This window comes from Tenrec ecaudatus, chromosome 1 (assembly GCF_050624435.1).
Source record: "Tenrec ecaudatus isolate mTenEca1 chromosome 1, mTenEca1.hap1, whole genome shotgun sequence".
NCBI lineage: Eukaryota > Metazoa > Chordata > Mammalia > Afrosoricida > Tenrecidae > Tenrec > Tenrec ecaudatus.
In genome coordinates, this window is record NC_134530.1 from 89,807,877 (window position 1) to 89,822,551 (window position 14,675).

The window sequence follows — 14,675 nt, forward strand, 5'->3', positions numbered from 1 at the left end:
GAGGTGCTGCTGTGGATCAAAGACTGTATCTGTAATGTTTTCTGATCCTGACTTGTGTTAACCTGCTAGCCTCATACTAAACCCCCTGATCGTTGAGGGTTGTCTGTGCATTTGGGTGGCCATTGCAATGGACTATGGAACTCAGCAGAGCAGCAGAGTGCCTTGGGAAGAATGGCTGGTGTTAGAATTTGGGAGAAGAAGGATGGAGGGTTGAGGCCTGCCTCACTCTTTCTGTGGTCTTGGCAGGGTGTGGGGTGGGGTTCTTCTCCCTGCTGAAGCCGTGGGTGGTCAGATGTGGCCTCCACACTGTTTTCTCCAGTTAAACCATAGTTTTTCCTTTCCCCTTAAGTCCCTATACTACGTTCACATTATTACTTATTATACCTCCATTATTTTGTGCACTAATCACACAGTGCTCAAGGATTAGATATTTTTCCTTTAACCTTTGAATTTTGGGGCCATTAGTTTATCCTTTTCCATTTATCTTCCTTGGGTCTCCCTGCCTCTCACGCGCACGTGCCCGTGCGTGTGAACTTGGGAGGTGGTGTTTCACTCCTAAAACAGCCAGTGTGGCAGCAGACGTCTGTGCCTCTGCGTGGAATCCTATGTTTCCCTGAAAGCTTTCGGGTTGGCGTCTCAGGCCCACCACCCTGTGGCATTGCGACCTTGGGCACACATGGCACCTTTCAGGACATCAGCTTTCTTATGGAATGTAAATAATAATTATGCCAACTCCTAGCGGCTGGCGCACAACAGAACGAATCACCACCGCTCCTGCACCGTCCGCACAATGGTGACGTGTGAGCACAGGGCTGCTGTTGCCAGCACCGTGTCAGTCCGTGACCTTGATGGTCTTCATCCTCTTCCTGACCTTCTGCTTTACCAACACAGCGTGCTTTTCCACGGACAGTGCCTCCTGAGTACTTGTGATGAATAGTGAACCCTCTTTGTACTATCATGATGAAAGCAGTGAATTTAACGGTTTTCCTTCAGTCTTTGCCATTTTTAGAAAGACTCTGGTTAAAAAAAACCAAAAACAACATTGTTTGCATTGAATTGAGATCGGCCGTCATCACCAATTTGCTTGTGCTCAGATCCCTCCCAATTTTGTCAGAAACTATCAACTGTGTGTCCTTCCAGAAGTCACCCAACCCCTCATTATGTCAGTCCCCTCGTCTATAAAATATGGGTGACAGGCCAGCATACCTTTAAAAAAAATTTCTTAAATAACTTTTACTTTTAACGATCTTCTGTGTGATGCAGTTCCTAGAATGGCTGTCTTAGATAAAATTGGAGTTTTTCCTATCCTTGTCTTTCCTGCCGCCACTTGCAAGAAAAGGCCGGCTCTGGAATATTTCAGAGGTAGCTTTCTTTCTGGCAAAAGCAGTTGTTTCTTCTTCCCAAAGTTTTCTCTTTTCCTAAAGTTTCATCCTCTTTTCTTGGTGAATTCTTTTAAGGTGTTCAAATTTGGCCTGCAGCTCTTTCTCCGCTCCTTTTGTATGACTTCTTTCTCCTTCACTCAGTGCACAAGCATTGCTTCATCTCATCTTCTTTCTTTTGACGCTCTCCAGGATTTGGCTTCATAGGTCTCTTGAACACTGCCAGGCTTGTTCTCAGGGCCCACGTCTTTGAAGCCCAGCTCCTCCGGTTTGCAACGTCTGTGAAGTTCATAGTGCTGCGTGTGAGTCTGTTCTCGCAGATCTTCCATGTTTGTGCACGCGAGCATCTCCCGGGGCTTTATGAAGTCACAGTGGCTCTCGTTGTCCACTTGTTCAATGCCCCAGGGGTACTGACAAGCTTTGACCATCTTGTTGCCGACGTTGACCTCATCCATGCTTCCCCCAACAGCAAATGGCAAAAGCGCATTCATTGAAGAGTTGACTTTAGCAGCAGCTTCATCGTCCGTCGGGAAGTGGTGTATCTGGACACCATTGCTAGCCAGTTCACTCATGAGCTTGAGCTTAACCTCCTGTAATGTAATTCACTTTTAGAAATCGCGTCTGCTTCGGCAATCACCGGTATAATGTTCACCTGCCTTACTGTCAAGGCTCCTTATGGTTAAGAAGTCAAGTGTCTTTAGCGAGTGGCCAGTTGGTGAGATGAAGTAAAGGCACAGGTGGATGCGAGAATCATGGTTGTTAAAGAGACTACATTTAACCTTCAGCTCCTCTTGGAGATAGGCCTCCGACTGAGCATCTGTGTAGTTGACTATTGGTTGATGGCGCTCCTCTTGATTTATCTGGTCGCCACATCCCACTGTGTCACTGTGGTCAACGTCAACCGAACATTACTGTCCTGGAGTTCATATGCCTGAGCCTTAAGTCAAACATTCGGATTAAAAAAAATGTGAGAATTCCTGGCCTTCAAAATTGGTATTAAATAATATGTCAGTCAGTGTTGGTTTTCCAATTCCAGTTTCACCCAAGTTTTTGCCCTTTCTCTTTATTCCTTTTTGCTTTGGTAGGTTGTAAACTTGACCAGTGTGTAAATTAAGGAGAACAGTGAGCCCTGGTGGTGGTGTGGTTACGCGTTGGGCAACTACTTGCGTGGGCTGTAATTTCAAGCCACTAGTGGCTCCCCGCGAGGAAGAATGCGCTTTCTGTTCCTGTCAGCAGTGACCGTCTCAGAAACCCACAGGGGCCGAGTCAACGTTGACACATGGCAGTGAGTTTGGTTTTTGGTATGAATTACAGGATCTAATTTTTATCACAGTTCTTATCTACTAGGGTATTTTAAAATTCTTCCTTCCCATTCAATTAAAAATTTTATTTTACACTAACAGTTTTAAAGCAATGTAGAAAATGGACTCCAACGATCTGGCATGTATTAGCCATATTTTTGGATGGGCTCTCAATGTAATATGTTGAGCTTTGGTGATCCTTCAGGTTGATATTGACACGTGGGTGAATTGAGTTCCTTACCCCTGAAATGGCCTTTTAAAAACAAATTATATGTAACTCATTGTGATTAGTGATGTAGGAGTACTGTTGATATATTGTCACTAATAAACATTTCACAATCCTTTTTTTGTCCTTTTAAAAAATCTATTTATTTATTTAAATAATTTTCTTAGGGGCTCACACAACTCTTATCACAATCCATACATACATCAATTGTGTAAAGCACATTTGTACATTCATTGCCCTCATCATTCTCAAAACATTTGCTCTCCACCTAAGCCCCTGGCATCAGGTCCTCATTTTTTCTCCTCCCTCCCCGCTCCTGCTCCCTCATGAACCTTTGATAATTTATAAATCATTATTATTTTGTCATGTCTTGTCCTGTCTGATGTCTCCCTTAACCCACTTTTCTGTTGTCCGTCCCCCAGGGAGGAGGTCACATGTAGCTCCCTGTAATCAGTTCCCCCTTTCCAACCCACCCTTCCTATACCCTCCCAGTATCGCGACTCACACCACTGGTCCTGAAGGGATCATCTGCCTTGGATTCCCTGTGTTTCCAGTTCCTATCTGTACTAGTGTATATCCTCTGGTCTAGCTAGATTTATGAGGAAGAATTGGGATCATGATAGTGGGGGCGGGAGGAAGCATTTAGGATTTAAAGGAATGTTGTATGTTTCTTCGTTGCTACATTGCACCCTGACTGGCTTGTCTCCTACCCAAGACCCTTCTGTAAGGAGATGTTCAGTGTCCCACAAATGGGCTTTGGGTCTCCACTCCACACTCCCCCGCCTCATTCACTATGATATAATTTTTTTGGTCTTTGATGCCTGATAACTGATCCCTTCGGCACCTCGTGATCACACAGGCTGGTGTGCTTCTTCCATGTGGGCTTTGTTGCTTCTGAGCTAGATGGCTGCTTGTTTACCTTCAAACCTTTAAGACCCCACACTGTATCTTTTGATAACCGGGCACTATCAGCTTTCTTCACCACATTTGCTTATTCACCTACTTTGTCTTCAGTGATTGTGTTGGGAAAGTGAGCATCATAGAATGCCAGTTTAATAGAACAAAGGATTATTGCAATGAGGGAGTACTTGAGTGGAGGCCTAATGTCCCTCTGCTACCTTAATACTAAACCTATAAATATATGCACTAGATCTATTTCCCCTTCCTCATATATAAATATATTTGCATATGTACATGCCTTTATTTAGACCTCTATAAATGCCCTTTGCTTCCTAGCTCATTCCTCTATTTCATTTGACTTTCCTCTTGTCCCACTATCATGTTCAGTTTTCATTTGGGTTTCAGTAATTCTTGGTTCCATTACCCTTGATCATGCCCTACCAGGCCTCCTCAACACCATTTGGATCACTTTTTGTTCCCTTGTCCCTGGTTTGTTAACACCACTACCTTTCCCCCCACCTCCCCCTCTTCCATGTCCCCCAGAACTGTCGGTCCCTGTTGTTTCTCCTCCATATTGTACATCCAGCCTATCTTATTTAGACAGACCTGCGGAGATAATAACATGCACAAAAACAAGACTGAGCAAAACCAAGCAACAATATACAACAAAACAATAACAACAAACCAATGACAAAAACACAGAACAAAACATAACAAGAAAGAAAAGCTTGTCGCTAGTTCAAGGACTGTTTGTTGGCCTTTTAGGGGTGTTTTCCAGTCCAGTCTGTTGGGGCACCACGCCCTTGCCCCAAAGTCCACCTTCAGCATTCCCTGGGGACCTCGCTGCTCCATTCCCTTATTGTTCTGTTGCACCCCTTAGTGTTTTGCCTCAGTGTGGCGGGATCAGATCGGGTACAATTCCCACATTGTCTCCAGTGTTGTCCCCTGTAGGGATATGGGTCAGTGAGGAATGTCGTGTCTCATAGTGGGGCTGGCCATGTGATTCTCTCTGTGGACTGGCTGCTCACAGAGACAACTTGTCCTCAAGGCCTGGTGGGCCAGGATATGCTCCACTCTCTCCTTCTCCCACTTCATTTGCTCCTGTGTGCTCCGATCAGATGTGTCCCTCTCCCGGAGCTGCAGATTCAGTGCTGTTCTATGAAATAAATTATTCGGGGGAGAGGGGCAGGAGTCCACGTAGTTGGGATTGGAGCTGGCACCTCAGACCTCTCCACTGGTTCCCTACTCCACGCCGGCATGCTGCATTCACACCTTGGAGCACTGGGCTGACGTCTGGTCCCTCTTTCCCTATGGAGATATAAGCAATACCCTCCCCTTGGGTGGGTTAGTGTCCTGTGGCCCCCGCTACCCATTTATTTTTAATTTTTTTTCCTTTCCCCACCTCTTTTTTAGTTAGCTACCATATGTATTCCTGGCAGAATCCTTCGTTTACTGCCTGTTTACCAATAGAAATGTTGCCAGGTGTAAAAAACACATTTCCTTAAAATTTTTGATTTTTAAAAATTGATTGAACTTTGGAGCATATTTTAGTGCAGAGATTAAAATGGGTTGCTGGCTTACAAGTGACCCCACAACATTGGAGGTTATGCAGGCTATCGGTGTCCCCATAAGAATCTAGCCATTGCTTTTCTTACTTCCAGATTGTGTGATCTAACTTTAGAGGGAAATGTGTGAAGTATGATATGGGAGTAATACCACGTATATGAACATTTTTTTATGTTGACTACATTCTTGCAAAAATACTTCAGTCTAATATTTTTTTCAAATATAGGAATCTTTGAAAAGATCAAACCTATTATTTTTCACTCTAACATATATTACTTAGGAGCCCTGGTGATATAGTGAGTAACAAACTAAGTTGCTAATCAGAAGGTCAGTAGTTTGAATCTGTTGGCTGCTCCCTGGGAGAAAAACTATTCTCGTGAAGATTTAAAATCCTGGAACTTTGCAGGGGCACTTCTCCCCTGTCCTATGGAGTCGCTGTGAGTCGGAATGGACTCAACGGCATTGAGTTTGGGTTTTGTTGTTGTTGTTTGTCTATTTTTCTATGATCTGTTTTTATCTTCCTAAATAGATTAGGAAGTGGTGGGAAGATTAGATATCTTTATTTCCTTTTTATAGATGATATTCAGGTAGTGATTTACCTAAGTCATGGAGCGGTAAATTGCAGACTTGAGATTATAACTGAGCGTCTAAGGCTGCTTTTTCTGTATTAAGCTATCAGGGGTCTTTGACAGCACTTTATGATACGCAGCGGCAGCATTTTGTTCCGTTGTCTACCAAAAGAAGCAGAAGGCAACTTGGTCGTATGTCCTCAAATTCAGATGAGCAGGAGCTCTGCGTTGGGTGGTGGTCGAGGAGAAGAGGGAGGGAGGTGCAGAGTGAGCAGCTCCTTCTTCAGTGGACTACTGAGAGACGTGTATTTAGCTCTCAAGAAGCTATGCAATGGTCATTAACTTAAATGTTGTAGCCAGAACATTTACAATGGTAGCACCAGATGAATGCCAGCAAGAGGGGCCCAGCAAGAGAGGTTCAAGGCTGAAATAGCCGCTTGATTGTAAAGATATACCCAGCAAAGGATACAGCATTTCAATAAATGCTATATGCATTTGCCATGTAGTTAAAAACTATTTTTTATTATTAATTGGGGGTTAATACATATCACTCCATAGTTCAGTCACATGAAGCAGAATTGCACAGTTGCTACCCCAGTCGGTTTCTAAGCATTCTTTTTCATCCTGGACTTGTTGACATTGACTACCATCACTACTGTAGTTCTTACCCCCTCCCAGAAACTCTTATTCTGTTTGTTGCTGTCGGCTCATCAATCCTGGGTTTCACACACTGAAGCACAGAACAACATGTAACACAACTTCAAGAGGGCGACCTCCAGTGACCTAACTCCTCTGTTATATACCCTAATACAAACAAATAGAAACACAAGAAAACAAACGAGACCAAAAAATACAAAAAATGGTGAAAAGCAAATCAGGTTTAGCATGCATCAGAGGGGGTGGGGGTGGGGGAATCAACTGACAAGATTTTAACTGTTCAAGTCGGATTTACTTCTTTGCTTTTCTATACTCATCTCTCCAAAACACTGGTTAGTGACCACTTCCTTCCTATCCCTCAGTTGTGGACAGAGCTGTTCACGGAGGCGGATTTCCTATGTTGATCCCACAACTGAATCTTGGCTCCCACTGTCACCCACAGCCTTCTGCAAACCAGATTCTCATGATTTAGGCTCTGACACTAATCCCTCATTAGACTTTGGGTGATCTGCTCTACGATCTTTTGTGCAGTCTATTGCATCCAATAACGGAGTCTTCTGTATTTCTGTTCCAGATGCTGCAAGTTTCTTCTAAGGAGAAGTATCCATTATTTACATTTGTGAATGGTCATTCCAGAGACTATGATTTTACAGCTACCACAGCCCATGAGGAAGACCTTTTCTCAGAGGATGAAAAGAAGCGATTGAAACGATTCAGCACAGAAGAATTTGTCTTGCTGTAACGATGAACACATTGGCATTTGATGAGAAGGTCTCCTTTGAAGGGGGAAAGAAATGAAGAGAAAGAAACAAGTATATTTGACACTGGTTTATTTTCTCAAGTATCTTAATTTTATATGTTCTTGGAAAAAATATCATGTGGAAGTATGTAAATGTTAAAGATATTTTTTTCTGCACGACAACTGATCAAATGGGTTTTCGTTTCTAATAAATACTGGTTGCATTTCTATTTTCCAGAAATCTGCTAAGTATAACTATACTTTAAGTACAAGCCTTCGTACTTTTGAAAGTTTCAGCTGTTACTAATGACAAGAAGACTAGCAAACGAATCTCTGCTGCCACTTGGGTTGCTGAGGAACCTGTGTGGCAGAGTGTTGAGCTGCTGACTACAAGGTCCGCCATCGGACACCACCAGCCACTGTGCAAAGGACAGAGGAGGCTGCCTCCTCCTTCAGAGTTCTCGTCTCAGGAGCCCACAGGGACCATTCCACCCATCCCGCAGGGTCCCTGTGAGTCTGAAAAGCAGGGAGCTTTGAGTCGCCTGCTATGGTGGTGGATGAAGTAAAAGGATGTTTTGGGCTGTAGTTTGATATAGTAAAGGGTAATTTTTAGCTGTGATATGCATACAATTACATAAACAGATTTGTGAGTTAAAGTAATACTTAGCAATATGATTTTATAATGACTGTTACTTGTACTTGCCGTTAACTTTCCTGTGAGACCTGAATATAAAGTATTGGTTTTCCCCACAAATTAAAAAATTATATTATTAATAGTAACAGCATCCAATCACACCAGATAAAAACCAATGATAGGAGTAGTGTTTGTTTTCTATCTCAAAAATACAATTTTATGGGAACCCTACTTATTACGCAGTTTCTAAATCTAAAGATAAGTACCCAGAAAGGCATCAGTAGCTGGTCCTCTATGTGATTTTTGCTATTAGTGTAAATCACAGTAGTGGTGTTTATAAGCGGAGGCCACCTCTGAGGCAAATCTGCCTTAAGTGTATTAGGTGTGACTTAGTGGCAATTTGTGGTATAAAAATACCAGGTTTGTTATTGAAGCAGGATTATAAAATAAAAACTTGAATAAAGATGTAAGGATATGCAGTGCCTTTGCTTTGATTTTAGTGTGGGGTTCTTTTACTCTTCTCTTTGAAACAGCAATGTCTGAAATGCAGGCTGTGTACTTATAGTGAAAGCAAATAGTATTGTTTCTCTAAAAGCAAGCTATTAACTTTCGTTATGGCACCTCCATGGCGCAGTGTGGAAAGGAGACTTACTCTCAAGACAAGACTGTGGATCGTGTGGAGTCATCGATCGCTCCTATCAGAAAGGTGATTTGTTAAGAGTTGCATGCAAAACTGGAGCAGCGTGGCCAGGTTGCTTTAATATGCCTGATGAGGAAAACCAGGTTTGACATGTTTCCGTGTGGATAGTTTGCTGGAGTGAAATAAATGGTCTGAAATCCAAAATTTTCCTTTACCCTTGATAACCTCTGGGCAGATTAAGTCCAGTGCTAATTGTGCTGGTATGTCGAAGCAATGTTCGGAGCCAAAGCCAGCGCGGTGCGGCTCACTTCACCACTGTAATTCTCATCTAAGGAAGTGCCGCTTATCCCAGGAGTCTACAATTCACACATCAAACGAGCACCCAAGCTTCCGATTGGTAACTCTGTTTTATTTATTTGAAAACATTTTATTAGGGGCTCGTACAACTCTTATCACAATCCATACATATACATACATCATCGATTGGTAACTTACAGTTCTCACCAGGACTACACAGGCTGCTTACAGAAGACTGGTTTTCTTAGCATATCCTGAGGTCATCTTAAGGGGATTTTGAAATGACAACTGGATGATGTTGAGGTTGGGAAGAGGCACAGATTTTTACGACACTTCAAGCATTATATAAACAAAAGGGATTTTATAGTCCAGTCACCCTCATGATTGGAAACACATAATTTATAGCCAGAAACATTTGCATAATAGTATGTACGCCAAAGATACTAATATTTGTGAACAAATGAAAATTGAGATAGGGTACTAATTCCCCTTTAGCAGAGGCATAGCCAGTCGTTGTGCTGATCGACTGTTGGGCAGGCAGTAACAAAACTGAATCACTAGCATTAGAATAGTGTGTGTGTATTGTTGTTCATCAAGCCAGTGCCCACCCACTGCGACCCTATGCCCAACAGAATGAAACCCTGCCCCGCCCTGCCCCAGCCTCCCATGTGTCCTGTGTTGGAGCCCATGGCTGCAGCCACTGTCCATCCATCTCCTTGAAGGCCTTCCTCTGTTTTGCTGCCCCTCTCTTTTACCAAGCATGATGTCCTTTTCCAAGGACTGGTCTGTCCTGACATGTCCCAAGTATATGAGATGAAATCTCAGAAGGAACTGTATTTCTTCCAGGACAGGTTGGTTGCCCTTTAGCAGTCCATGGTACTTTCAGTGTTCTCCAGCACCACCACTCAAATGCATCTGTCCTTCTCGGGTCTTCCTTACTCAATGTCTGACTCTCACATGCTTATGAGGCAGTGGAAAATACCCTGGCTTTAGTCAGACTCAACTTAGTACTCAAAGAAACATCCTTGCTTTCCAAAATTCTAAAGAGGCCTGTGCAGGAGATTTACTTAATGCAACTCAATTTTTTATCTCTTGACTGCTGTTTCCACGAGCACTGATTATGGATCCAATCGAAATACAATCCTTGACAATCTTAAGCTTTTCTCCATTTAGCATGATGTCATCTGTCAATCCAGTTGTGAGGATTTAGGTCTTCTTTACATTGAGTTGTAATCCATACTAAAGGCTACAATCTTGATCTTCATCAGCAAGTGCTTCAAGTCTTCCTCACTTTCAGGAAGAAAGGTTGTGTCATCTGTCTATCACAGGTTGTTAATAAGCCTTCCTCCCATCCTGATGCCACATTGTTCTTACATAATCCGGCTTCTCGGGTGATTTGCTCAGCGTGCAGATTGAAGGAGTATGGTGAGAGAAGACAACCCCGAGGTACACTTTCCTCGATTGAAAAGCATGCAGTATGCCCTTGTTCTGTTTGCACAGCTCCCTCTTGATCCCTGCACAAGTTCCGCATGAGCACAAGGAAGTGTACTGGAACGCCATTCTTCTCAAGGTTATCCACAGGTTATTAGGATCCACAGAAGCGAAGGTGTTGGCGTAATCACTAAAACACAAGTAAATATCTTTCTGGTATTCTCTGCTTCACCCAAGATTCATTTGACATCAGCAACAATATCCCTTGTCCCACATCCTCTTCTGAATCTGGACTGAACCTCTGGTGGCACCCTGTCAGGGTGCTGCTGTAACAGTTGTTGGATGATCTTCAGCAACATTTTGCTTGCATGTGATATTAATGATATTGTTCTATAATTTTGAGTGTTCTGTTAGATCATTTTTCTTTGAAATAGGCACAAATCTGGATCTCTTCCAGTTAGTCGGGTAACTGACTTCCAAATGTCCTGGCATATGAAGGGGTACCCCAAAAAATAAGCCAGAAGTTTTTTCAAAGCCATGTATGTAATTTTTTTTTTTTTTTACAAAACAACCTTATCACTTTCAAAGTACTCTCTATTATACTTAGTACATTGATCAAATCTGCAATTCCATTCATGGAAACATTTTTCAAGGTCATCTGGGTTTAGATGAATGACAGTACCTCCCTTGTTTTTTCTTTACCTCTTCTACATCTTCAAATCACTGTTCTTTCATGTCCCTCTTCATTCACAGAAACAAAAGGAAGTCACAGAGCTAGATCAGGTGAGTCAGGTGAGCTGGGCAAGAGAGGCATGCTGTGTTTTGGCAAAAACTGGCTGCGTGAGCAGGTGCATTGTCATGGTGGCAAAACCAGGACTCTGAAAGCTCTGACCAGTGGAGCTTTTTGCTGTGTTTATTTATTTTTTAACCCCTCATAGACAGATACTTCTAGTGTTTCATCAGCTTGTTTTGAAGCATTTGAATTGGTATTATAACAATTCCTGGATCCTTATTTGTGGCTAATGCTTTCAGTGCAGCTTGAAGTTCTTCCTTCAGTACCACTGATTCTTGCTCATGTGCTGCCTCCTGAAATGGTAGGATGTCGATTAGTCCTTTTGGTACAGTGATTCTGTATATTCTTTCTATCCTTGAATTAAATTAGAGGTATTCTATATTCTGTCTTTAGAATGGTTTGAACATACATTTCAAGTTCTGATAGCACACAGGTTCTCCAAATTAATAGGCCCTTTTTTCAGAAAACAAAAAATTACTCAGCACCCTCCTGCCAATGAAAAACTTTCGTACTATAGCCTGTAATCTAGGATCAAGTGTAGGTATCCTCTTTGCAGCCCCTGAGGATTATTCCAGCAGCCCTAGGGGGCGGTATCACCTACTTTGATAGTAGTGAACCTCATCAGTACATCTTCTAGTCTTTCAGCCCAGACTAAAGAAAGTTAAAATGACAGGATTCCAAGATGCGTGGTCTTTTAAAATCATGTAGGAGGTGCCTCTATTTGGACACCATAACTATTAAGATACTAGATTGTACTGGGAGGAGACGAGCCCGTCAGGGTGCAGTGTAGCAGTGATGAAGCACAACTTTCCTGTAGTTCCTAAATGCTTTCTTCCCGTCTGCCCTCCCCCCAGCCCCCACTGTCATGATCCCAATTCTACCTTACAAATCTGGCTAGACCAGAGGGTGTATATTGGTACAGATAGCAACTGGAAACACATGGAATCCAGGATGGATGATCCCTTCAGGACCAGTGGTGAGAGTGCTATACTGGGAGGGTGGAGGGTGGGTGGGTTGGAAAGGGGGAACCAATTACAAGTATCTACATGTGACCTCCTCCCTGAGGGACAGACGGCGGAAAAGTGGGCGAAGGGAGACATCAGACAGTGTAAGATGAAAAAATAATAATAGGTAATTATTAGAATGTTCTATTAATAGGTAATTAATAGAAAAATAAAATGATAATTTCTAAATTATCAAGGGTTCATGAGGGAGGAGAGAACAGGGAGGGAGGGGGAAAATGAGGAGCTGATATCAAGGGCTAAAGTAGAAACAAATGTTTTGAGAATGATGATGGCAACAAATGTGCAAATGTGCTTGACACAATGGATGTATGTATGGAGTGTGATAAGAGTTGTACAAGCCCCAAATAAAATGATTTAAAAACAAATAAATAAAGGAAAAGCTCAGGAGAAAAAAGATTTGACACTTTGAATCCCCTTTGTCAGTCTTTTAGCCGCCAGGCCTTGGAGTCGTGTTCACTGACTGGGTAAATGAGAAGGAGCCATGGTGGTGTCAGGATTGTCTTTGTTATCAGGTACTGCTGTCGCAGAAAGACCACCAATAGGAGCATTAATTAATAATTTAGTTTCTCACTGTCTTGAAGACTAGAAGTCTTATTTAAGGATACCTGCTTTATAAGAAAGCTTTCTCTTTTTTTCAACTGTGGAGAAAGGTTCTTGTCTCTTCAGCTTCTGCTTTCTTGTTCCTTGCAGAGCTCCATGTGGATTGGCATCTATCAACATCTCTGCTTTGCTGATTTGCTTAATATTTTTTATATCCCCCAATGAAGGAACACCCTACACTAATTCTGTCTCATTAACATAGCAAAACAACCCATTCTCAAATGGGATCCCAACCACAGGCAGACTGTGGTAGAGGTTTGGACTTACAGCACATTTGCTTTGGGGAGATAGTTGATTCCATTACAAGTATATTAAAAAATTTCCCTGTTTGGGTGTTAAATCAACATTAAATCTGTATTAGTGGCAAAGAGAATTTAATAGTATTCAATATTAAACAAATTTTATCAAGAACATAACAAAAAGACAAAACAAAATAAAAATGGGTGTCCATTTCACCAAAAAGGACATTCAAATATCACCAAATACATGAAAAGATGCTCAGCATCATTAGCCATTGGAGAGATACATGCCCCAACTACAATGAGAGAACATCACACTCCCATGAGGATGGCTAAGACACGTAGAAAAGAACAAGTGTTGGCCAGGATATGAGAAATTGCATCCTTATTCATTGCTAGTGGACATGCAGAACGGCATATAGCTGCTGTTGAAAAGCGTAGGTCTTCCAAAAACTTTAAAATGACCCAGTGGTTCCACCTCCAGGATATATCCAAAATACTCGAAAACGGAGACTCGGAGACCCGTACACCAGTGTTCACTGCAGTACTGTTCACCGTAGCAAAAGGTGGTAACAACGGTCCAGCAATAGCTGTCTGGGAAAACAAAATGTGGTACATACAGTCTGTGGGATTCTCAGCCAGTAAAAGAAGGCTCCGTACATGATTCAGTATCAGCTCAGCTCGAAGACATGATGCTGAGTGAAATAAGTCAATCACAGAGGCCTCTCACTTACATAGTGACCAGAAAAGACTAGATATCAAACTTTATTAGTGGCTCTCAGGAGCCCGTGAGGGAGGGGCTGAGGACCTGATTCTGAAAGAGGCCTGGTCAGGGTGGGAGATGTGCGATGGAGCGATTGTGTTGGTAAGGATAGGGCTGCACGGCTGATTGTTCTAATGGCTAGCAGTGGCACACCTGTAGAAAGTTGAATTGGCAAAAGTTGGTGATATACAAGGAAGTTCAAAAAGTTCATAGAAAAATTCCATCTTTTATAGTCTATTTTACATTAACTTTTTGAAGCCCTTTTGTATGTACAATGACCAAACACCAACAATAAACTGCGTATGTATAACCAAGCACTTAGGGGACCTTTGTACCTCTTTTGGTAAGGTTTGGGTAATGGTTTCATGGTACAACCTGGGAAATTGGCCTAATAATATGTTTACTAGATCTGTTCTACCTCAGAGTTTATTGTGTAGTGCCTCAGCATTAAGCTTGCATGGGGCCCTTTAAGACACTAATTGGTCCTCTCCACCCCACCACACCCCACTAACATGATCCCAGTTCTGCCTTACAAATCCAGCTAGTCCAGAGGATGTACACTGGTACAGATAGGAACTGGAAACAGGGAATTCAGGGCATATGATCCCTTCAGGACCAGTGGTGAAGTGGCGATACCGAGAGGGTGGAAGGAAGGTAGAGTAGAAAGGAGGAACCAATTACAAGGATCTACATATAACCTACTCCCTTGGGGACGGACAACAGAAAAGTGGGGGAAGGGAGACGTGGACATGTAAGATATGACAAAATAATAATGATTTATAACTTATCAAGGGTTTGTGAGGGAGGGGGAGTGGAGAGGGAGGGGGGAAAATGAGGAGCTGATACCAAGGGCTCAAGTAGAAAGCAAATGTTTTGAGAATGATGATGGCAACAAATGTACAAATGTGCTTGACAC

General features: G+C 42.5%; 1 protein-coding gene and 1 pseudogene across 2 annotated transcripts in view; one reads left to right on the forward strand and one right to left on the reverse strand.

The window, feature by feature from the left end:
* Nucleotides 1-8,461, forward strand: part of ATG4C (autophagy related 4C cysteine peptidase) — an 86,042-nt gene extending 77,581 nt beyond the window's left edge. For both annotated transcript variants that reach the window (XM_075557092.1, XM_075557100.1), the window contains exon 11: nt 7,173-8,461. In XM_075557092.1, coding sequence (XP_075413207.1) covers nt 7,173-7,340 — 168 coding nt within the window. In that variant the 3' untranslated portion in view covers nt 7,341-8,461. The remainder of the gene's footprint in view (nt 1-7,172) is intronic.
* Nucleotides 1,281-6,436, reverse strand: LOC142429008 (septin-10-like; annotated as a pseudogene).
* Nucleotides 8,462-14,675: the final 6,214 nt, after the last annotated feature.